Below are 23,824 nucleotides of genomic sequence, written 5' to 3'. Positions count from 1 at the left end.
TGCTATTTCTTCATTACTTAGATTTATAGGCTCTGGGGCTTTGAGATCTTCTCGAGCCATTTTTGGTCTGTTCGCGCTCTTTAAGTGTGAGGAGCGGCGCCTTAGACTCCCAGGTCTCTGGGTTGTGACTCTGTATGTGGGGGCGTGGTCAGAGCGGGGAAATGGTGACCCCCCTCTGCTGTTTTGGGCCACCGGGTGAGGAGCAGCGCCTTAGGTGGTTCACCTGGGCCGGGCCACTCAGAGTCGCTGGGTTATGACGCTGTATGTGGAGGTGGGGTCAGAGTAGGGAAATGGCGGCGCCCTCCCTGCTGCTTTCTGTGGGGACCGGCTGGGTTCCAGTCCAATCGCTCACTCCCTTGCTTGTCTATCTGCGCACAAATGCTCGACCACAGTCAACTTGCAGCCCTGTTCCCTCGCTATTTCCCCCGCGGTCGCTTGCTTGGTTGCTCCCTCGGTCGCTCACTAGGTCCAACCCTGCGCCTGGATTCCGCGCGCCTGGATTCCGAGAGCCTGAGTCTGTCTGACCGAGTTTTCCTGTGCAACCCCGCTCCACCAGCTGCTGGTTTGGCCCCTTACCGGTCAGGCTGAAGAATTTGTTGTTAACAGACTTCCGAAAAGTTCAATTTCCTGTGTTCTGACTGTGTTTTCTGTTGCTAATATTTAGTTGTCTCTAAACTTGGTTGTGTGAGAAGGCACAGCATATCCACCTATGCCTCCATCTTGGTGGAAGTCCTCGAGAAGTTTTTCTTTATTATTTGTTCAAGTAACTTTTCCACTTCTTGCTTCTTCCTCTTCCCCTTCTGGTACCCCTGTAATTCAGATTTTGGAATGTTTAAAGATGTCCTGGAGGTTCCTAAGCCTCTCCTCATTTTTTGAATTCTTGTTTCTTCATTCTTTTCTGTTTGGTTGTTTCTTTCTTCCTTCTGGTTCACTCCATTGATTTGAGTCCCAGTTTACTTTCCATCACTATTGATTCCCTGTGCATTTTTCTTCATATCACTTAGTGTAGCCTTCATTTGTTCATCTAATTTGCAACCAAATTCAACCAATTCTGTGAGCATCCTGATCGCTAGTGTTTTGAACTGTGCATCTGATAGGTTGGCTATCTCTGGGTTGCTTAGTTGTATTTGCTCTGGAGCTTTGATCTGTTCTTCTGTTTGAGCCATTTTTTATGTCTTGTCACACCTGTTATGTATGAGGGGTGGAGCCTTAGGTGTTCACCAGGGCGGGGCAACCCAGATCGCTTGGTTGTGATGTTTATGTCGGGGTGGGGTCAGAGAGGGAACAATGGTGCTTGCTCTGCTCTCTAATGGATTCCAGTCCCTCCCACATCTTCCCCTAAGCAAACTGTGCCTTTCTGGTGCTGATTGCCGTGTGGGTGGGCTTGTGTATGTTCTAGGACCCTGTGGGTCTCTTCAAGGAACTCTCCTGTGAGGCTGGGAGTCTCTCCTGGCACCACAACCCCCACAGGTGTTTTCAGTTGGTGTTTCGAGGCTTTATTCGAGGCTTTATTTCCCCGTGCTGGGTCTCTGGGTTGCTCCGTCTGTCTCACTCTTCAGTTTCGCCTGGCTTATCTGCCCACGAATGTGGGACTGCCCAGTCAGCCAGCTGCCTGGCGGGCCGTGCTCTGCTTCACAATTGCTACCTCGCTGGATCTGCCCATTGCCACCTTGCACCCAGGGTCTGCCAGCCACTGCCTGTGCATCCAGGCTCCATCTGCTGCCGACTTGCATGCCCGGTTTTGTCAGCTGCTGCCTTGTGCACCTGGTGCCACTGGTTTTTTTTTTTTGCTGAGACCCCTCTCCGCTCAGCTGCCTGACTCCGCCCTTTCTACCAATCTGGATGAATGTGTCTATTTTCACTCCTTGATTGTGGGACTTCCCTACAGTTCAATTTTCTTCAGTTCTGGTTGTTATTGTTGTGTTTTTGTTGTGCTTATTTTCATTCTGCAAGGAGGCAGTCTGTCTACCTATGCCTCCATCTTGGCCTGAAGTCCCTGCCCAAATTATTTGAAGTGAACTTCTCCCTCTTTGTAAGACTCGGCCCACTTTATTATATAATATTGAAAATTTTTAAATGGACTGAAAGCATAAAAATATGTCAAACTGATTATATGAATTATACTACTTTATTTGGGGGGCCTGTAATAATGGGGGGCACTGCCAGCATCTGCTTTAGCCTCCTACATTCAAGTGTCAGGCATGGGGCTGACATGCCCGGGTACTCAAAGAAGGTCCCCAAGCAGGGAGGTCATCACCTATTTATGTCACTCTTCTGCCTGAAATCCTTGAGTCCTCAGCCTTTTCAAGACAAAGTGCATGAGGCTGGTCTCTGCCTGCATACCAACCCACAGATTCAACTCCTGAGACACATGCGCACACACATTCTCTCTGTCTCTCTCAAACAAATGCAGACATATGCACATTTTGTCTCCAACCTGTCTCCTTCCACCTTCTCCCTCCATTTCCATCACTCCTATCTCTGTCTTCTCCCCGATTATGGTCCCCCTCTCACTGATCTCCCATTCCTGTCTCCTCCACATGCCCCATCTCTTCTGTCTCTTCCAACCCCATATCTGCCCACCGTCTGTCTATATCTTTATCTCCCACAGATGTGTGCACTCTCTTTTATGCATATTCATTCACTCGCACCACCCACAGAATTTTAAACATGCTAAACAATTTGTATTTCCTTGAAAGTACCACATTTTCTCCTATATCCTTCAACTAGAAGGCCTCTCTCCCTCTATCCTGCTTTAGGTCTGTGTCATAGTTATCTCAGTAAGCACTGCCTTTGTGGTGTTATAATTGATTATGAGTCTGTTTTTCCACCTCACTATGAGCTCCTTGTTATTATTTTTGTACTCTTTATCTGACCCAGAACATAGCATATAATAAGCACTCAGTAAGTTTCGAAACTCTCCCTTTGATTGAAAATTAATTCTTCCATGTTTTTTGTCTTGTTCTTTTATGGACCATGAACAACTATGTAAGAACTAATGTGGTATTGATTGTACCCTGTGTTATACCTTCCAGGGGTATTTGTACTTAATAGAGACATTCTGAAGATATAATATCATTATTTAAAGATGTGATTCTTGAGGAATTTTCTTGAGGAAAATTCAGTCATTAGGTTATTTGTGCCTATAGGGGATAAAATTTGAGGCAAACAAATTTTTCGAGCTCTCATTCAATTCCTACTAAGTGTTGTGGCAGCCTCTGTGGGCAGAGCATGACCTTCAGCTTCCTGGACGACAAAGTCTATAGGAAATCCTATAATGAAAGTGTCTTGCCCATTAATATGAACTAGTTTAATAAATAAGTATTGCTCCATAGCTTAGATCCTGATTCAGGATCTAAAAGGAAGCTGGAAAAAAATAGAAGGAAAACAAAAAATACTGAATTTTAGTTCCATCTTTCATATTCACCTGAGAGTCAAGTCAGAAAGTTTATGTAACTTTCTGTACCGATTCTGCAATTCTAATATGAGGAAGCCAGGTCTCCTGCTTTAAATGTCTGTCAGTTTTGCAACTGAGAATTACTGTACAATCCCAAAGACCAATGAAAAAAAAGGGTAGACTATGAAAAAAAAGGTACTTCTGGGAAAGTAGTAATAAGGGAGAAATTGAAAGAATGTGAGTGAGACTACAGAAGAAAAGAAGGAAACGTAATGGAAAACAGGATGTATTTTCAGTATGGAAAGAGATCCCAGAGACCTGAAAGATCTGCCGGAACCTTCATCTGCTTTTCCCATGACCACAGATCATATTAATTGAAAAGAAGTAAATTGTTTGTGCAGAGTAAGGAAGTGAATAGAAAGGTCCTCCTAAATTTAGGTGGGCAGCATCAAGCCCAGTGTTGCAAAGCAGTACAGTAACAGAACAAGTTACTGGATGAAGAACCCAGTTAATTTAATGCTCATGGGTTTTTTTAAACAAATTTCCCCTGGAGGAGTTAGGGGATGTGGAGATTAAATTTAGAGAAGCGCTAGACCATCAGAAACTACTGGGCATGGGTAGTTTGGCCCCTGATGCAGCAGATCTGACTGTGAGGAATCTAGGTCACGTGGCAAGAAGGGAATAGGGAGCTGAGTCTGCACCAGGGAGAAAGGATGTGGTTAAGCCCTGATGTATTGTGAAAATATGAGAAACATATGAGCCCTGATCAGGGAAGAAAAAGATAATGAAACATGAAAGACTGATTGTTGGAGAAATAGATGCATAGAGGGACACATGCTCTGCTGTTTTGTCAGACATGTTTTAGCTGGGAAAGTCTTGGAAAGATTCATCTATACAGTATTTTCCAAACTTAAAAACAAACTTTTAAACATAGTAGAACCCTTTGTTTAAATGCAGATAAAAGAGAAAGTGGAACTAAGGGGCTTTATGACCTCGGCAGAGCATGGTTGAAAACCCCCGCTCTCCAGTGTTCAGGGTATAGATTTGATGGATGATAACCAAGTACCATATATATAAACAAAAGGCAAAGGAAGAGAGCAGAGCAGTTTTAGGGGGAAGTCCATGGTCGTAGATGATACAGAGTTCCAGTTTGTATCAGTTATTAGTTTGCCACAGCAAGTCTTTTATTTCAAATACATTGTACAATTTTTATTTGAATCAGTAATTTAGGAGAGCACCTGTAGTTCAGTAAATTTTTCAGGTGCATTGAGAACAGTCAATAAATTGGACTCTTGATACTTTTCCTTACTTATCCATATGAAGCCTTAATGTGGTTATCACTTTTTGCTTTAGCAAAATGAGTAACACTCCTATGTTTCTGTGAGAAAGTGCTCTGTCTTTGGAAGGTATGGCTTAGAAATGTTTCCATAATGAGGAAATCACGTGCCATGCCCATTGCATGTTTGTAACCAATCTCAAAGAGCAGAAGAAAACATTTGCAGTCACAGGAACAAAGAATTTTTGCTTAATCTAGGATTACTAAATAAACCTTTGTTTATTTGGTAATGTACCTCTCATCCCTTTTTAAAGATACTTTGCCTTGGAATGTGGAAAGTATGCCTGTTGAAAGTTCTTGGGGCTAAAAATTAAATATTTCTGAGTTCAAAGGAGTAGATATGAAATAGATGTAAAATATATTTTCATAATTACCTGTTTCTTTATTTTTTGCTTCATCTTATTGTTTGTTCTGGCCTTATAAACATTTATTTAATTCAGAATTCAGTATTTATTTAGGTCATTACTGCCATGTATCATGTTAATAACATTCTGATAGAGAAAACAAAAATTCCTGCTTAACTTATTAAAAATGAGGCAGCATATACTATCTTTTAATATATTTTGAGAGAAACAAGTCAATTTTGGTTAGTATTATCTGTTTGGGTTTTGTGTGTCGAAACAAAGCTCGAGACTATTTTATGTTCAGACTAAGAACTGAGGAAGCAGTTTTCTAAATTGATAATCTCATAGGTGTGTTTTTAATTGCAGTGCATCACTGCCTAATTTAGAAAATGTTCTGATGCTTACCTGTGATGGACCACATTCAGTGACTTTTTTAGGCTTTAATTCTTAATATACTGAATCAAAGAGATTTTTTATGCCTTGCTTTTAAGAAAAAGTCATTTTATGATGGAATCACTTTAATCAATTATAGTGGGATAATGATGCAGATATTTTTATGTAGTTATTAGTGCCAAAGCAAACTTGATTGCTATGGTTTGAGTCTCTGATGTCTGCAGTGTATTTTTATTCATAGAAAATAATATTTGTGTTAAGTTGATGATCTAGCAAATAATTTACTCCATTGTAACTAGTAGAACCATGATTATTATGTAGATATAACACAAATAGTAAGATTGATTTCCTTTGTTTAGAACAAAACTTTTCAGAGAAAATAGCATTTTATGTGTTACTTTCATAATAAAGTAACTGGATTTTTTATGATAGCTTAGTATATCAAGATTTTACTCCCTGGATTGATGAGAGACTAAGTAAAAATCCATTGAATATTATTTTATTTAAAAACATATAACACTTTGTAGAATTCAGCTTTTTATACATTTTGTTTGTGAAATTGTCTATCTTATAAGTTGAATTTCTCAGCAATATTAGTTTTACTTTCTACCTCACTGTTCCATTTATTCTGTAAAGACTAAAAATATAGGGAGGTGCTAGTTGCAATTTTATCCATGACAAGATCAAACTTTGTTTATATTTAGATTGAGTATGAGGCTCAAATTGAGATGCAGCTACCCTCAAAAGATAGCCTGGGAGTGAAAGGTGAACCAAAGAATGAAGACAGAGAAAAGGTAATAAATTGAAATGATAAACATTCTGTCAACAGAGGATTTTTGGAGTGTTCATCTTTTAAGATATTCTTTTTAAAAAGCATCTTATGACAAAGATTTTTTTAATTAAACCTTAAGTGATTATTTAAAGACTGTTGCTTAGAGCGTATTGCTTTAATTTATAATTCAATCAAATTAGCTGAAAGGCAGTGACTGTGGGTATAAAAGAGAGAGATTCCAAAGAAAACCTGTGTTGTTAGTAGGTAAAATTGTGTTTTCCTAAGTAATGTTTTGTAGCTGCTCTTTATCTTATTTTCAAAACCATATTAAATGAAAAATAAATAAAATGTGGCATTTTGCTTCTTTTTTGGTATATGTAATTTTGTACATTTTTAACCTTTTCACAGATAAAGTGAAAAGAAAGGACTGCATATCTAAGCAACAGACAAAAAGACTGGAAAGGAATACTTAAATGAATTCTGCTATGTATCTGCCATAATGCAGGCTTCTAATCCTCCCGCCTATCTCCATATAAATGATTCTGTTCAAGACCATAGATGTTTTCTTCACTAAAAGCAGTAAAGCTCTTTTAGATGAAATGTCTAAAAACATCTCGTAATAACTTGGAGCATGCTGGCAAGAGTAGTCACTTGTGACTATGTGTAAAACCCCCTCAGCCAGTCGATATTGTAATAAGCAAAAATGGTAGCATTACTCCATTATTCAGAAAAAGCCAACAGCGTGCTTGTTCCTTAGGCTGCAGCATTCATTAAGAAAAGCTTACAGGGCTGAAAGCTGGAAACAGATGATAACGGGATATGATTTTCATATTTAATGCTTTCCTTGGAAGAGTATGTGTGCTACAGATTGATAGAAGAATCAACTGCTACTTTACTAAAAGACTTTCAGGTTTGCCCTCTAGCTACCGATGGAATCATTCAGCCAAGAAATTAACTTTTTCTCCTTTTACCTGCTTTATATATCTGCTAAGCAGGCTGCCTGGCTGCCAGTATATGTTATTATGCAGTTAACTGTTTGGTATTTAAGACTCTTATCAGAAAAGAAACAGAGGCCACACTATTTTGTTTTTATAGATGGAAGAAGGTCTTAGTTTTTCTTTTTATTTCTATGCACTAGCAGGCTTTAATCTGAGTTTATAGGAAGTTTCAGTTTTCCTTCCCAAAGATTACAAAGTTAAAAACCACCTAGAATTTAGAGCATTTTTTAAAACCTTAAGATACAAAACATCAAGTGGCAGCAACCTTAACCTATATTAAAAAGGCCTTTAATGATAAATTATTTTTGTGTGATTAGATGTATGCTAAATGTGGCAGACTTATAAACCATTCAGGTGTTTTTGTGTTTAACACTTGGTCATGAAATAATTGATTTCAGTCTATAAATTTGTTCTTTTATGCCATTCCTGATAAACACATTCTTAGTAGAGCAGTGTCAGTGGTACTTAAGTACAGTGGGAGACTTTTTTTTTTCCTATTTGCATTACTGATTCCTTACTCTACATTTGGTTATTTAAACTTCTTTTCAATCATATTTAAAATTAGGGCAGAGATACACCACTGACAACTTCCTAAGATATTACATGTAAAAATTAGAAGAGAAGTTCTCCTTTATACTGAAAAGTGTCATCTCCTTAAAAGCTTACACTGCTGACTCTGGAACATCAATTAGGTTGCCCCGACCAGTGAGTCTCAATGGGTTGGGCGTTGTTCCACAAAGCCAAAGGTCACCAATTCCATTCCTGGTTGCAGGGCCCAAGCCCCAAATGGGGCACATGTGGAAGGCAACACATCGATTTTTTTCTGTTTTTCCTCCCTTTATTCCCCTCCACCCTGTACCTGCATTCCTCTCCCCTTAGTTCATGTCCATGGGTTGTACATACAAGTTCTTTGGCCTCTACATTTCTTACACCATTCCTAACTGCCCCCTGCTGTCTATTTTGTACCTATCATTTATGCTTCTTATTCCCTGTACCTTTTCCTCCATTCATCCCATTCTCCTCCCCACTAATAACTTCCAGGTGATCTCCATTTCTGTGATTCTGTTCCTGTTCTAATTGTTTGCTTAGTTTGTTTTTGTTATTTTTTTTTTAGGTTCAGTTGTTAATAACTGTGAGTTTGTGGTCATTTTACTGTTCATAGTTTGGAACATCTTTTTCTTAGGTAAATCCTTTTAACATTTCATACAGTACAGGCTTGGTGATGATGAACTCCTTTAACTTGATCTTATCCAGGAAGCACTTTGTCTGCCCTTCCATTCTAAATGATAGCTTTGCTGGGCAAAGTAATCCGGGTTGAAAGACAGTCATTGTCTTTTATGACTTGGGATACTTCTTTCTAGCTCCATCTTCCCTGCAAGGTTTCTTTTGAGAAATCAGCTGATAGTCTAATGGGAACTCCTTTGTAGGTAACTATCTTCTTTTCTTTTGCTGCTTTTAAGATTCTCTTCTCATATTTAATTTTGGGTAATGTAATGGTGATGTGCCTTGGTGTGTGCTTCCTTCCGTCCAGCGTCTTTGGGACTCTTTGAGCTTGTTGAACTTCCGGGAAATCTATTTCCTTTGCCAGATTGGGGGAGTTCTCCTTCATTATGTTTTCAAGTAAGTTTTTACTTTCTTGCTGTTGCTCTTTTCCTTCTGACACCCCTATGATTCAGATGTTGGAATATTTAAAGTTGTCCCGGAGGTTCCTAAGCCTCTCCTCATTTTTTTGAATTCTTGTTATGCATTCTGTTCTGGTTGCATGTTTATTTCTTTCTTCTTGTCCAAACCATTGACTTGAGTCCTGATGTCCTTCCCACCACTGTTGGTTCCCTGTACATTTTCCTTTTTTTCACTTTGCAAAGCCCTCACTTTTTCCTCTATTTGTGACTATACTCAACCATTTCTGTGAGCATTCTGTTACCAGTGTTTTAAACTGTGTGTCTGATAGGTTGGCTAATTCTTCATCGCTTAGTTGTATTTTTTCTGGAACTTTGATCTGTTCTTTCATTTAGGCATATTGTTTTGTCTCCACATGCCTGTTATATCATAAGAGGTGGAGCCTTAGGCATTTACCAAGGCAGGACAACCCACTTGCTGCTTAATAATTCTGTATCCTGGGAAGGGGTCTGAGAGGGAACAATGGTGCTTGCTCAGCTTTCCACCAGCTTTCAGTCACTTTCCCCACTACCCACAACCAAATTGGGCCCAACTGGTACTAATTCCCTGGTAGGTGAGTTTGTGTATTTTGTAGCACCCTTTGGGTTTCTCCAATGAATTCTTCTGTGAGGCTGGGAGTTTCTCCCACTGCCGCAACCATCACAGGTTTTGTCAATCAAGGGTTTTGATGCTTTATTTCCACACTGGAACCCTGGTTTGTACAGTCTCTCTCACTCCCCAGTTGTTCATCTCAGTTTATCTGCATGCAAATGTGGGACCACCCGGTCCACCCGCCTCTACCTTGCCTCTTGTCCTCTCCACCTCAGCTGCTTGTCACTGCCCTTCTCCTACAGGTCTTGATGAATGTTTCTTTAACTGCTTGGTTATCAGACCATACAGTTCAAATTTCTGTCAGTTTTTGTTGAATTTTGTTTTTAAGTTTTTTATTGTTCTTTTAATTGTACAAGGAAGCATAGTGTGTCTACCTACTCCTCTGTCTTGGCTATAAGTCCACATCAATGTTTCTCTCCCTGTCTTTTTCCCTCCCTACCCCTCTCTCTAAAAATAAATAAATTATTTATTTTTCTTTTAAAAACAATTAATTAGTTAATATTTTGAGAAATTTATATCTTTCTTTTTTCAATTTCCCGTTGATATGCTATCAATTAAAATGTAAATACATTTTAGCAAAATCATGAATTGTTTTATTATTATTTTATTATTCTATATTTTTCTTATTAATTTTTATTGTTAATTAAAGTTTTCCCCATTTTCTCCCCATTACTCTCCCCCATGCTAACCACCCCCACCACCAACCCTCAATCCTTTTTCCCAATGTTGTCTTTATCTATGTTCCTTGATGAGCCTTCCCTGTCTTTCCCCTGTTACCCACTCCCCACTTCCCCTCTGCTTACTGTCAGTTTATTCTTTATTTCCAAGTCTCTGGTTCTATTTTGCTCACTGTTTTTTTCATTGATTAAGTTCCACTTTTGGTGAGATCATATTGTAATTATCTTTCATTGCCTGGCTTATTTCACTTAGCATAATACTCTCCAGTTCCATCCATGCTGTTGTGAAGGGTTGGTATTCCTACTTTCAGCAGCGTAGTATTCCATTGTGTAAATGTACCATAGCTTTTGATCAGCTCATTTACTCAAGGGCACTTAGGCTGTTTCTAGCACTTGGCTATTGTAAATTGTGCTGCTGTGAACATTGGGATGCATAGGTTCCTTTGAATTGGTGTTTCAGGGTTCTTGAGGTATAATCCCAGCAGTGGAATTACTGGTAAAAAGGCAGATTCATTTTTAATTTTCTGAGGAAATTCCATACTGTTTTTCACAGTGGTTGTATCAGTCTGCAATCCCACCAACAGTGCACCGGGCTCCCCTTTTCTCCACAACCTCTCCAACACTTGTTTGTTGCTTTGTTTATGATGGCCATTCTGACCAGTGTGAAGTGGTATCTCATTGTGGTTTTAATTTGCATCTCTCTGATGGCTACTGATGCAGAGCATCCTTTCATATGTCTCTGGGCCCTCTCTGTGTGTCTTCCTTGGAGAAGTGTCTGTTCAGGTCCTGTGCCCATAACTGGATTGTTTGTGTTCCTGGAGTGGAGTCATGTGAATTCTTAATATATTTTGAAGATCAAACCCTTGTCTGAAGTATCATTTGCAAATATATTTACCCATACAGTTGGTTCCCTATTAATTTTGCTTATGTCTTCTTTAGCTGTGCAGAAGCTTTTTATTTTGATGAAGTCCTATTTCTTTATTCTTTTCTTTATGTCCCTTGCTCTAGGGGACAACGTATCAGTGAAATATTGCTCTGTGGGATATCTGAGATTTTCATGCCTGTGTTCTTATCCTCTAGGACTTTTATGATATCACAACTTATATTTAAGTCTTTTATCCATCTTGAGTATTTTGTGTGTGGTGTAAGTTGGTCAAGTTTCATTTTTTTCCATGTAGCTGTCCAGAACTCCCAACACCACTTGTTGAAGGGGTTATTTTTACTCCATTTTATGCTTCTGCCCTCTTTGTCAAATTATTAATTGACCATAGAGACATGGGTTTATTTGTGGTCTCTCTGTTATGTTCCACTGATCTATGTGTCTGTTCTTAGGCCAGTACCAGTCTGTTTTGATTACAGTGGCCTTGTAATACAGTTTGATATCAGGTATTGTGATCCCTCCTACTTTATTCTTCTTCCTCAGTTTTGCTGAGGCTATTTGGAGTCATTTATGGTTTCATATAAATATCTGAAATGTTTGTTCTAAATCTGTGAAATAAGTCATTGGTATTTTAATAGGGATTGTGTTGAATATATAACTACCTTTGGGTATTATGGGTAGTATGGACATTTTTATGATGTTAATTCTTCCAACCATGAACATGGTATATACTTTCATTATTTGTGTCTTCCTTAACTTCTTTCTTCAGCGTTCTATAGTTTTCTAAGTAAATGTCCATTTTACCTTCTCAGTTAGGTTTATTTTTAGGTACTTTATTATTCTTATTGCTATAGCAAATGACAGTTTTTGTCCTGATTTCAGTTTCTCTTATTTCATTGTTGATACACAAAAAAGCCTTTGATTTCTGAATATTGAGTTTTTATTCCTAGATTTGGTCAATTTTAGTTACTAGTTTTTTTTTTTTATGGAGTCTACAGGGTTTTCTATGTACACTATCATATTATCTGCAAACAATCACAGTTTTACTTCCTCCTTTCCAATTTAGGTGTCATTTATTTCTTTTTCTTTTTTTTAAATTTTTTTGTCATTCTTTTTTAATTTTTTTTTATTTTTATTTTAATTGTTTTTCAAGTACAGCTTTCTGCCTTTTACTCCCATCCCAGCTTACCCCCCCAGCCCTCCCCACTGCCCTCCCATTTCCACCCCCCCATGTTATTGTTCATGTGTCCTTTAACTTGTTCTGACAAACCATTCACCTTTATTTCCTCCCCTCACCCCATCACTGTCAGCCTGTTCTCAATTTCAGTGTCTTTGGTTATATTTTGCTTGTTTGCTTGTTTTGTTGATTAGGTTCCTGTTAAAGGTGAGGTCATATGGTATTTGTCTTTTACCACCTGCCTACTTCACTTAGCACAATGCTTTCCAGTTCCATCTATGCTGTCCCAAAAGGTAGCAGTTCCTTCTTTTTTTCTGCTGCATAGAATTCCATTGTATAAATGTACTATAGTTTTTTGACCCATTCATTTCCTGATGGGCACAGAGACTATCGTAAATTGTGTTGCTATGAACATTGAAGTGCATAGGTTCTTTTGGATTGGTGTTTCAGGGTTCTTAGGATATAATCCTAGCAGTGGAATTGCTGGGTCAAAAGGCAGTTTCGTTTTTTAGTGTTCTGAGGAAATTCCATACTGTTTTCCATAGTGGTTGTACCAGTCTGCAATCCCACCAACAGTGAACTAAGATCCCCTTTTTTCCACAACCTCTCTAACACTTATTGTTTGTTGCTGTTTATGATGGCCATTCTGACGTGTGTGAAATGGTATCTCATTGTGGTTTTAATTTGCATCTCTCTGATAGCTAGCGATACTTAGCATCTTTTCATGTGTCTCTGGATCCTCTGTATATCCTCCTTGGAGAAGTGTCTGTGGATAGAACTTCCAATATTATGTTTAATAGAAGTGGTGGGAGCTGACATACTTGTCTTGTTCCTGATCTTAGTTGGAAAGATTTTGGCTTCGGCCCATTGAGTATGATGTTGGCTGTGAGTTTCTCCTGTATGGCCTTTATCATGTTGAGGAATGCTCCCTCTACTCCCACTTTTATGAGTGTTTTAATCATAAATGGGTGCTTTACCTTATCAAATGCTTTTCTGCATCTATTACTATGATCATTTGATTTTTGTCAGTCTTTTTTTTATGTGATGTATTATGTTTAATGATTTACAAATGTTGTACCATCCTTGCATCCGTGGGATGAATCTCACTTGGTCATGGTGTATGATATTTTTGCTGGATGAGGTATGCAATATTTTGTTGAGGGTTTTAGCGTCTATGTTTCTCAGTGATATTGTCCTGTAGTTTTCCTTCTTTGTTGTGTCTTTATCTGTTTTTCAATATGTGTTATTGATTATGCATGCTATTACAGTTGTTCCATTTCCCCCCTTTATTCCCCTCAATCCTTCATACCCCCTCTCACCCTCACCCCGTCCCACTGTAGTCATGTCCATAGGTCGTATGTATACTATCATTAGCTTTTACATTTTATACTATTCTTAACCTACCCCTGTCTATCTTCTACCTACCATTTATGCTACTCATTCTCTGCACTCCTTGCTGATAACCCTCCATGTGATCTCCATTTCTGTGATTCTGTTCCTGTTCTAGTTGTTTGCTTAGTTTGTTTTTGTTTTTGTTTTAGGTTCAGTTGTTAATAACTGTGAGTTTGTCGTCATTTTATTGTTCATGTTTTTTATCTTCTTTTTCTTAGATAAGTCCCTTTAACATTTCATATAATAAGGGCTTGGTGATGATGACCTCTTTTAACTTGACCTTATCTGGGAAGCACTTTACCTGCCCTTCCATTCTAAATGATAGCTTTGCTGGATAGAGTAATCTTGGATGTAAATCTTTTCCTTTCGTGACTTCAAATACTTCTTTCCAGCTCCTTCTTGCCTGCAAGGTTTCTTTGGAGAAATCAGCTGACAGTCTTATGGGAACTCTTCCCCATAAGAGGTAACTATCTCCTTTTCTCTTGCTGCTTTTAAGATTCTCTCCTTATATTTAGTCTTGGGTAATGTAACGATGGTGTGCCTTGGTGTGTTCCTCCTTGGGTCCAACTTCTTTGGGACTCTCTGAGCTTCTTGGACTTCCTGGAATCTATTTCCTTTGCCAGATCGGGGAAGTTCTCCTTCATTATTTTTTCAAATAAGTTTTCAGTTTGTTGTTCTTCCTCTTCTCCTTCTGGCATCCTTATGATTTGGACATTTGGATGTTTAAAATGCCCTGGAGGTTCCTAAGCCTCTTGTCATTTTTTTTTTTGAATTCTTGTTTTTTATTCTGTTCTTATTGAATGTTCACTACTTCCTTCTGGTCCAAATCATTGATTTGAGTCCCAGTTTTCTTCCCATCACTATTGATTCCCTGTGCATTTTCCCTTTTTACACTTAGCATAGCCTTCATTTTTTCATCTAATTTGTGACCATGTTTAACCAATTCTGTGACCATCCTGATTACCACTGTTTTGAACTGTGCATCTGATAGTTGCATCTGATAGTTTGGCTATCTCTTCATTGCTTTTTTTTTTTTTTTTGGTTTGGTGCACCTGTTACATAATAAGGGGCAGAGCCTTAGGTGTTCACCAGGGCAGGGCAACCCATGTCATTGCATTGTTTGTGGGTGGTGGGGATTCAAGAGGGAACAATGCCACTCCCTCTGCTCTGCTGGTGTTTAGTCACTTCCCTTGCTACCCACAAGCAAATTGGGCCCTTTTTGGTGCTGATTCCTGGGTAGTTAGGTTTGTGTACATTCTAGCACCCTGTGGGTCTCTCCAACAACTCTTCTGTGAGGCTGGGAGTTTCTCTCACTGCCACCTCAACCCCCAAAGGTATTTTCAGTCAGAGGTTTGAAGCTTTATTTCCCACGCTGGAACTCTGGGTTGCATAGTCTGTCTTGCTCCCCAGTTGTTCCTACCGGTTTATGTGCATGCAAATGTGGGACTGCCCAGTCCACCAGCTGCAGCCTTGCCTGCCTGGCTCCACCAGCCGCCACCTTGCCATGAGTCCTCCTCTGCCCGGCTGCCGGTCTCTGCCTCTTCTACTAATCTGGATGAATATTTCTTTTTAACTCTTTGGTTGTCAGACTTCCATAAAGTTCAATTTTCTGTGAGTTCTGGTTGTTTTTTGTTTTTAAATTTGTTGTTATCCTTCTTTTGGTTTTGCGAGGAGACTCAGTGTTTCTACCTAAGCGTCCATCTTGGCCAGAAGTTGTTTATCTGGTTTTAGAATTAGGATGATGCTGGCTTCATAAAAAAAGTTTAGGAATCTTCCATCTTCTTGGATTTTTTAGAATAGTTTGTGAAGGATAGGGGTTAGCTTTTCCTTTAAAGCTTTGTAAAATTCTCCTCTGAAACCATCCAGTCCAAGGATTTTGTATGCCATGAGGTTTTTTATGACTGCTTCAATTTCGCCACCTATTATCAGTCTCTTCAGTCTTTCTGCTTCTTCATTCATTTTTGGGAGATTATATTTTTCTAGAAATTTGTCCATTTCACCATGGTTTTCATATTTCTTGGTATATAGTTTGCAGTAATTTCTTTCAGTCCTTTGTGGTGTCAGTTGTAATCTCTCCTCTTTCATTTCTGATTGTGTTTATCTCATCCCTCTCTCTTTTTTCTTGATTAGTCTGCTTAAAGGCTTGTCAATTTCACTTATCTTTTCAAAGAACCACCTCCCAGATTTATTGATACTTATAATTCTTTTCATCTCTGTTATTTAATTCTGCTCTGATCTTGGTTATTTTTTTTCCTTCTACTGGCTCTGGCCTTTGTCATTGTTCCTTAAGATCTTGCAGATGAAGGGTTAGGTTGTTTATTTGAAATGTTTCTATCTTTTTTAGGGAGGCCTGCACTGCTATGAACTTCCCTGTTAGGACTGCCCTTGCTCTGTTCCATAGGTTTTGGACTATTGTGCGTTTATTTTTCTTTTGTTTCCAGAACTTTTTGATTTCTTACCTGATCTCATTATTAACCCATTCATTGTTTAATGGCATGCTATTCAATCTCCATGAATTTGAGTTTTTTCAGTTTTTCACCTGAGATTGGTTTCTTATTTTGGTCCCTTGTGGTCCGAGAAAATTCTTGATGTGATTTCAATTTTCTTTAATTTGTTGAGGTTGGTTTTGTATTTTATTATGTTGTCTATCTTTGAAAATGTTCCATGTGCATTTGAAAAGAATGTATACACTGTTTCTTTGGAATGAAGGGGTTTATGTATATCAGTTAAGTCCATTTGATCTAGGACATTGTTCAGTGCTGCATTATCCTTGTTGCTATTTTGTTCGGAAGATCTATCCATTGTTGACAGTGGGGTGTTAAAATCCCCTAGTATAAGTGTGTTGCTGTCTATATCTTTTTTGAAGTCCTCCAAGATTTTACTCATATATTTGGGTGCTCCTATGTTTGGTGCGTACATGTTTACAATGTTTATGTCTTCTTGTTGGATTCTTCCCTTGAGTATTATGAGTGTCCTTCAGTGTCTCTTTTTATGGGTTTTGTTTTCAAGTCTGTTTTATCTGATTATAATTATTGCTACTCCAGCTTTTTTCCCTATCCATTTGCTTGGAATATTTTTTCCAAACCTTCACTTTTAGTGTGTAGGTTTTTTTTTTTCTGAGTTGGGTCTCTTCTAGACAGCATATTTGCAGGTCATATTTTCTCATGCATTCAGCTACTCTGTGTCTTTTGATTGAAGCATTGAATCCATTTACTTTTAAAGTTATTATTGATAGGTATTTATTCATTTTCTCCCCTTTGCACCTGTGTTCCTCTTTCTCTCACTCTTTTCCTTCTTCTTCTTATAGCAGTCCCTTTAGCATATCTTGCAGTGCTGGTTTGTTGGAGGTGTGTTCTTTGAGCCTCCATTTGTCTGGGACACTCCTTATTTCATCTTCCATTTTAACTGACAGCATTGCTGGGTAGATTGATTGGTCTTGGTTGCAGGCCTTTGCTTTTCATTATTTGGAATATTTTTTGCCATTCTTTCCTGGCCTGTTGAGAAATCAGCTATTAGCCTTATCAGAGCTCCCTTGTATGTAAATTGTGGTTTCTCCCTTGCTGCTTTTAATATCCTCTCTTTTTCTTTAAAAGTTGGCCAGTTTTAAAAAATGATTTATCTTGGAATAGGCCTCTTTGGGTTCAGCTTGATTTGGACACTCTGTGATTCCTGAACTTGCGTGTTTTTTCCCCTCTTCAGGTTTGGAAAGTTTTCTGTTACTATTTTTTCTATTCCTCCCTCCTTTTCCTTTCCTTCTGGTATTTTTATGATTTGAATGTTGTTGCATTTCATATTGTCTTACACTTCCCTTAAGCTATCTTCATATTTTTTTAGTGCAGCTGCTGGATGTTTCTTTCATCTGGTCTTCCAGCTCACTAATTCAGTCCTCTGCTTCATCCAGCCTGCTTGTAATTCTTCCTAATGTGTTTATTTTTTCAGACACTGTGTTCTTCATTTCTTCCTGGTTCTTGTTTATGGTTTCTATTTCCTTTTTTCATACTGTTGTAGTTCTCGCTCAGTTCCTTATACTTTTCTGTGAGTTCTTTGAGCATCCTTCTAACCATTCTTTTGAGTTCTATATCTGATATTTTGCTTACCTCCATTTCACTTAGCTGTTTTAGTGGGGAGTCTACCATTCCTTTTGATTGCAGGTTCTTTCTTTGGCTCCCTATTTTAGGTGGCTATTTTTGCTTGTTTCTGTGCTTCTGGATGCTCTGCTTTGCTAGATGTTTTGGTAGGGTGAAGTTCTATGGTAGGAGTTCTGTGGGATTCAGTGGTGTGGTTTCTTTGATCTCTTTGTGTGGATGTTCTAGGGTTGCCCTTTCTTGTTTGTGTGGGCTCTCTTATTGTACTTGGGTTTGATCTGTTGGTGGTTCCTTTGTTGGTGGGTTCTCTCTTCCAGCAGGTTTACTGGTGTTCACAACTCCCACCTTATCTTGTATGTGGTCAGTGGCAGGGTGAAGGCAAAATGGATTATGACAGCAGGAGAGTATTCTATGGGATTTAAAGTACCAACAAGTAGAGAACAGATGGGAGATCCTTTGGAGAAGTATAGTGATAAGTATGATATTTTACTGAACTAGCCAATTTATATAAAAGGTTACAAGAGATAAGACTCTTATTAGAGGGGAGAAGGCATGTGAGCTGAATTCAGAAAATAGAGAGCTTGCGTGAGGTTAGATGGTGAGATATAGTGAGAGTAAAGGACAGAAACTAGGCATAGTGTGCAAGAGAATAGAGTTAACCACAATAGTGAAAAAGCTCAGGAAGATAGTGAAATAGGCTAAGACCTGGGAGGGGTGCTCTGTAGTATTTACAATTATATGGAACAACAGTTATTTAAAATAATACTGGAACAACAATAATATGAGAAGAAATATATGATCTGAAAGTTAGAGAGTGAAAGACCAAGAGTAATGTGTTATTGGAACACAGGTGAAGTGAAAGAAGAAAAATTAAAATACATTATGAACAGGGAGAACCAGTCAAACAATGCAATTTTACAAACAAGATAAAACCAAACAGAAAGAAGAGAAATAAAAAATAATAACAAAGTATAATAAATAAAAATAATGAAAAAATTAATAAAAATAGACAATAAAATGCAAGTTCTATAGAATAGCAAAGTGAAATTTGTCTAAGTTTCTCAGTTGTTGGCATTGTGATCCCTCTTTGGATCTGTCTTTGGTCCTTTTATAGCTCTAGGTTTTATTGTCTCACACTTGGGGCGTGGAAGAGATTAAAAAAGCCTCCTGCCGACTTTAAACCTGCTAAGTGAGTTCTGCTGGTTTTCCTAGATGCTGCAGTAAAATGGGGGCTGGGTTTCGATGTTTTCTTTTCCTGTGGTTTTGTGAGGATGAGGGCTAGGTCTGGACTGCAGTATTCACAGGTGCCCAGCTTTCAACCCAGGCCTTCAGAGTGCTCCTGGGCCCCCACTGTCCATCTGCAGCAGGCTGGTGTTTTTGATCCACCATGTTATGTTGCCCATGAGGTGCACTGATTTGGAGCAAATAGTGCCCCTTCTCCTCCCTCTTTGCTGGCCCAGCCAGGGAGTGACAGTTACTTAAACAGTGGCTAAGAGCCTTTTCTTTCTTTCTTTTTTTTTGAGTAAATTGCCCTTGTTTGTGCCTGCCATTCTTCAAAGCACCTGGCTTTTCACACAGCCCAACTCTCTGATCAGTCTGGAAACTGTCTGGGTCAGGATGCATCGTGGCCCAACTCTTCTCCCTTTTCCAGGTGTCACCTGACTCCCCAGTTTCTCTGGTAATGTCCTAGCCAGCGAACACAGTCTCAGTAGGGAACATTACCTCTGTGCATTTCCCACTGCATCTTTATTCCCCCTAGTGACATCAGGCATCCTGGTCTTTCCTGGCGCGGGCTGCCTTCCTTGCTCTAGTAGGGGGTATAGGCTGCAGAGTTACAACTGCATATCACACTGTCTTCCAAAGCTCCTGCAGTAGCCACCGACCCTGGCATCAGGCTGCAGGCCAGGGACTGCAGCAGCCTTAGTCCTGTGCAGGTCCCAGGGACCTTTCCATCCCAGTGCAATCTTTTTACCTTCTGTTTTTCAACGTCCTCTACAACCATAGCTTCCAAAGTTCGTATAAGCTGGGATTCAGTTGGCTGTTCACTCTGTTCTTCAGAAGATCAACTAGGTATCGCAGTTGGGTGCGCAAGCAAGTGGGTACAGCTGCCACCTACCTCGCTGCCATCTTCCAGAATCTCTATTTCAGAAATTTATTTTCTTACAGTTCAGGAGGCCGGGAAGTCCAAGATCAAGGTACCATAAGGCTGATTTCTGATGAGACCTCTCTCCTTGAGTTGCAGATGGCCACCTTCACTCTGAGTCCTCATGTGGCCTCTTCTCTGTGCATGTGCATGGATAGAGGTGGATCTCTGGTGTCTCTTCCTCTTCTAAGGACACCAGTGTTATATTGGATTGAGGCTCCACCCTTATCACCTCATGTAAACTTAATTACTCCCTTAAGGGCCCCATCTCCAGATAAAGTCAAATTGGGGATTGGGGCTTTAACATGACTTTGGGAGGGTACAATTCAGTTCATAACACATAGTAAAATGAAATAACTTCTTTAAGATTGCTATATGTAAATTTTTATTTAGAGATTTTGTTTTTGAAATATCAGGGTGACTAAAGACTTGCTTAAATAGAAACTAAGAACAATAACTGTACTGTGTGGAAAGCTGGAAATTTGGTCTAGTAGCTTAATTTCCATTCTGCATGCACCTTGATACTTCCCAATTCCCTTGTCTGTGAATAAAAAATAATATATAAAGAAAAGTTAAAGATTTCCCCATGAGGTATAACATACCAATAAATATATTATTCAAAATATAATAATGGTCAAGATTCACCTGCTTTAAAAATGGTAGTTAATAATTATTAACTAAGACATCATTATATAAATTCTAAGCTTGTTAATACCTCCTTAAATAAGTTCACTCCCTGTTCCCTCAGCAAAGGGAACTCCTGATTTTAAAAGTTGCCATCTGTTCACTGAAAGGTTTTTCTCAGGCTCCGCCGAGAAAGAAATGCCAATCAGCCACAAAGTTAGGCAGTATAGAGCTTTATGGGGGTTCGTGCACCTGGACGAGTTTCCCCTGCCCACAGAGTGGGGCTGGGGAAGTCTCGCCCATGCAGGGAATATGGCGGGGTTTTATTTTGGTTGGTGTCTTCATGGGAGCTGGGGATTGGTCCCCTTTGAACAAAGCAGCAATATATCATTGGTGGCTTTCCTTGGACTCAGTTTGCTATGCAAATATCCGTTTTGGCAAAGCCTGCCCTTTCAACTCTCTGGTTTGACTTCAGCCGTCTTTTTCAGATTGTAGTCCAGCTGCCATTTGGATTGTAGTCCGGCCGCCATTTCATCCTACCCCTCCCATCCTGACATTCACTAATAAGTATTTTTGGGCACATTCATTTGCTTTGTTATCATTTCTGCCAACTCCCAATATTTTATCAATTTATTTAAACTAAAAAACATTACAAGTATATCCATTTTGCACCCCCTGTTCCTTCCCACACACACGCCTCTGGCAACTATAAGTCTATTCTTTGTTTCTGTGACCTTGGTTTTCTTTTCTTTTTCCTCCCTTCCCCCTCCCCCCCCTCCCCCCCCCCTCCTCCCTCCCCTCCCCCTCCCTCCCCTCCCTCCCCTCCCCTCCCCTCCCTCTCCTCCCCCCCCCCCCCCCCCCCCTCCCCTCTCCTCCCTTCCCTTCCCTTCCCCTTCCTCTTCCTTTCCCTTCCCTGTAGCTTCCACATATAAGAGAGATCATGTCTGATTTATTTTATTTGGCATAATGTCCTTGAGGTTTGTCCATGTCACAAACAGTAAGATTTCACTCATTTTTACAGCTCAATAATAATAGCCTTTAAATGTGGAGGAACGGGCCCTGACTGGCGTGGCTCAGTTGGTGGGGCATCTTACCACAAAGTGAAAGGTTGCTCATTGATGCCTAGTCAGTGCACTTCTCTGGGTTGCTGGCCAGGTCCCCAGGTAGGGCATATGCAAGAGGCAACCAACCAGTCTATGTTTCTCTCACACATCAATGCTTATCTTCCTCTTTTTCTCCCTCCCTTCTTCTCTCTCTAAAAATAAATGAATAAAATCTTTTTAAAATGTGGACGAAGAGAAGTAACCATTTCAGCCCCTTCTAGCCTTGAACCTAAAACTGCTTTAAAAATAATGTCTCCAAAAATGTCAATTGACTCTAGATGGATGGACTTGTTTTTCAATTTTCAGTTTTGTTTCATTGATCTGTATGTTTATCCTTATGCCAGTACAGTTTATAATTACCCTAATTTTGCAGTAAGTTTTGAAATTGGAAGGTGTGAGTCCTCCAACTTTGCTCTTCTATTGGAAAATTGTTTTGGCTATTCTGGGTTCCTTGTATTTTCATAAGAATTTTAGCTTGCTGACTTTTACAAAAATGTCATTTGGGTTTTGCCAGAGGTTGCATTGATTATGTATACCAGTTTGGGGGTATTGTTATCTTAACAATATTAAGTCTTATGTTCCTTGAATAAAGAATATTTTTCCATTTTTATTTAGGTCTTTTTTAAAAAAAATATTTTGTATTTTCCAGTATACAAGTGTTATACTTCTTTACTAAATTCATTCTTATGTATTTTATTCTTTTTTGGTGCTACTGGAAAAATGGAATTGTTTTCTAATTTCAATTTCAGATTCTTATTGCTAATGTGTAGAAATACATTATTTGTATACTGAACTTAGATTCTGCAACCTTCTTAACTTGTTTATTAGTTCTGATTGCTTCTTGCAGAACCCTTGAGTTTTTCTTTTTACAAGATCATATTATTTCAAAAAGAAATAGTATTTCTTCTTCCTTTGCAATCTAGATGCCTTTCCTTCCTTTTATTTTTTCTTTCTGTTTTTTCCCCTTTACTGCCTTGGCTAGAATCCACAGTACAGTGTTAAACAGAAGTGGTGAGAGTAGACATTCTAGTGTTAATCCTGATATGAAAAAAGCTTTCAGTCTTTCATCATTGACTATGATGTTAGCTGGCGGTTTTTCATAGATCTACTTTATCAGATTGAGGGAGTTCCTTCTATTTCTAGCTTGTCGAGTGTTATTTTTTTGTCACAAACACATGTTGGACTTTAATAATTTTTCTATTCTATGGAGATAATCATTTCAAGTTTTGCCTTTATTACTGTAATAGATTACATTACGTGATTTTTATATGTTGAACCAACTTTACATTCCTGGTATAAGTTCTACTTAGTCCTGGTGTAAGATATCTTTTGTATGTTGCTGAATTTGGTCTGTTAGTATTAAGAATTTTTTCACTGGTTTGTGCCCACCCAGGGATGCAAAAAATATTTTCATATCTATATTCATAAGAAATGTTGGTCTGTAGTTTCCATTTTTGTGATGTCTTCGTCTGGTCTCCGTGTCAGGGAGTGGCATCATTAAATGAATTGAGAAGTATTTCTTCTTTGTCTTTAAAAGACTTTTTGAAGGATTAGTGTTCATTCTTTAAACATCTGATAGAATGCACCCATGAAGACTTCTTGTCCTGGACTTTTCTTTGTGGGAAGATTTTTTTTTTAATTATAATCCAATCTCATAACATGTTATAGGTCTATTCTTATTTCCTATTTCTTCTTGAGTCAGTTTTGGCAGTGTGTGTATGTGTAAAAATTTGTCAAACAGCAGTGTGGTTGTTACCAAAGGGAAGGGAGTTGGGGGGTGGGGGAATAAAGATGGTCTAGTATATGGTGATGGAAAATCGTTTAACTTTGGGTGGTGGGCACACAGTGTAATATACAGAGCTTGTATCATAGAAATATACACTTGAAACCTATATGATCCTATTAATTAATGTCACCCCAATAATTTAATAAAAATTGAAAAAAGAATTTGTTGAATTTTTCTAGGTTATCTAATTTATTGACATAAATATTCCCTTATAATAGTTTTGTATGGTTGGTTAACAAAGTACAACTTCCTGATTTTAGTAGCTTAAATCTTTTCTCTTTTTCTTGGTCAGTCTACCCAAAAGTATGTCAGTCATTTGATCTTTTCAAACAACTTTTGGTTTTGTTGATTGTCTCTAGTCCTTTTCTGTCTCTAATTTATTTATTTCTGCTCTAATTTTTTATTTTGGTTAGCCCTATCTACTCACAGGTTTCACATTCAAGGAT

The 23,824-nt window shown here is 38.7% G+C and overlaps 1 protein-coding gene across 3 annotated transcripts in view; it reads left to right on the top strand.

The window, feature by feature from the left end:
* The window catches only part of LOC128625756 (centrosomal protein kizuna-like), a 44,550-nt gene that overhangs the window by 13,702 nt on the left and 7,024 nt on the right, over positions 1-23,824 (top strand). For 2 of the 3 annotated variants that reach the window (XM_053663286.1, XM_053663288.1), the window contains exon 4: positions 6,175-6,264. The exons of the other annotated variant lie outside the window; for it this stretch is intronic. In XM_053663286.1, the coding sequence (XP_053519261.1) occupies positions 6,175-6,264 (90 nt within the window). The remainder of the gene's footprint in view (positions 1-6,174; positions 6,265-23,824) is intronic. 3 annotated transcript variants of the gene reach the window in all.

This window comes from Artibeus jamaicensis, unplaced genomic scaffold, assembly GCF_021234435.1.
Source record: "Artibeus jamaicensis isolate MK-2021 breed Jamaican fruit bat unplaced genomic scaffold, CSHL_Jam_final contig_3160, whole genome shotgun sequence".
Taxonomy (NCBI): Eukaryota; Metazoa; Chordata; class Mammalia; order Chiroptera; family Phyllostomidae; genus Artibeus; species Artibeus jamaicensis.
This window is presented reverse-complemented; position numbering and strand designations above follow the sequence as displayed.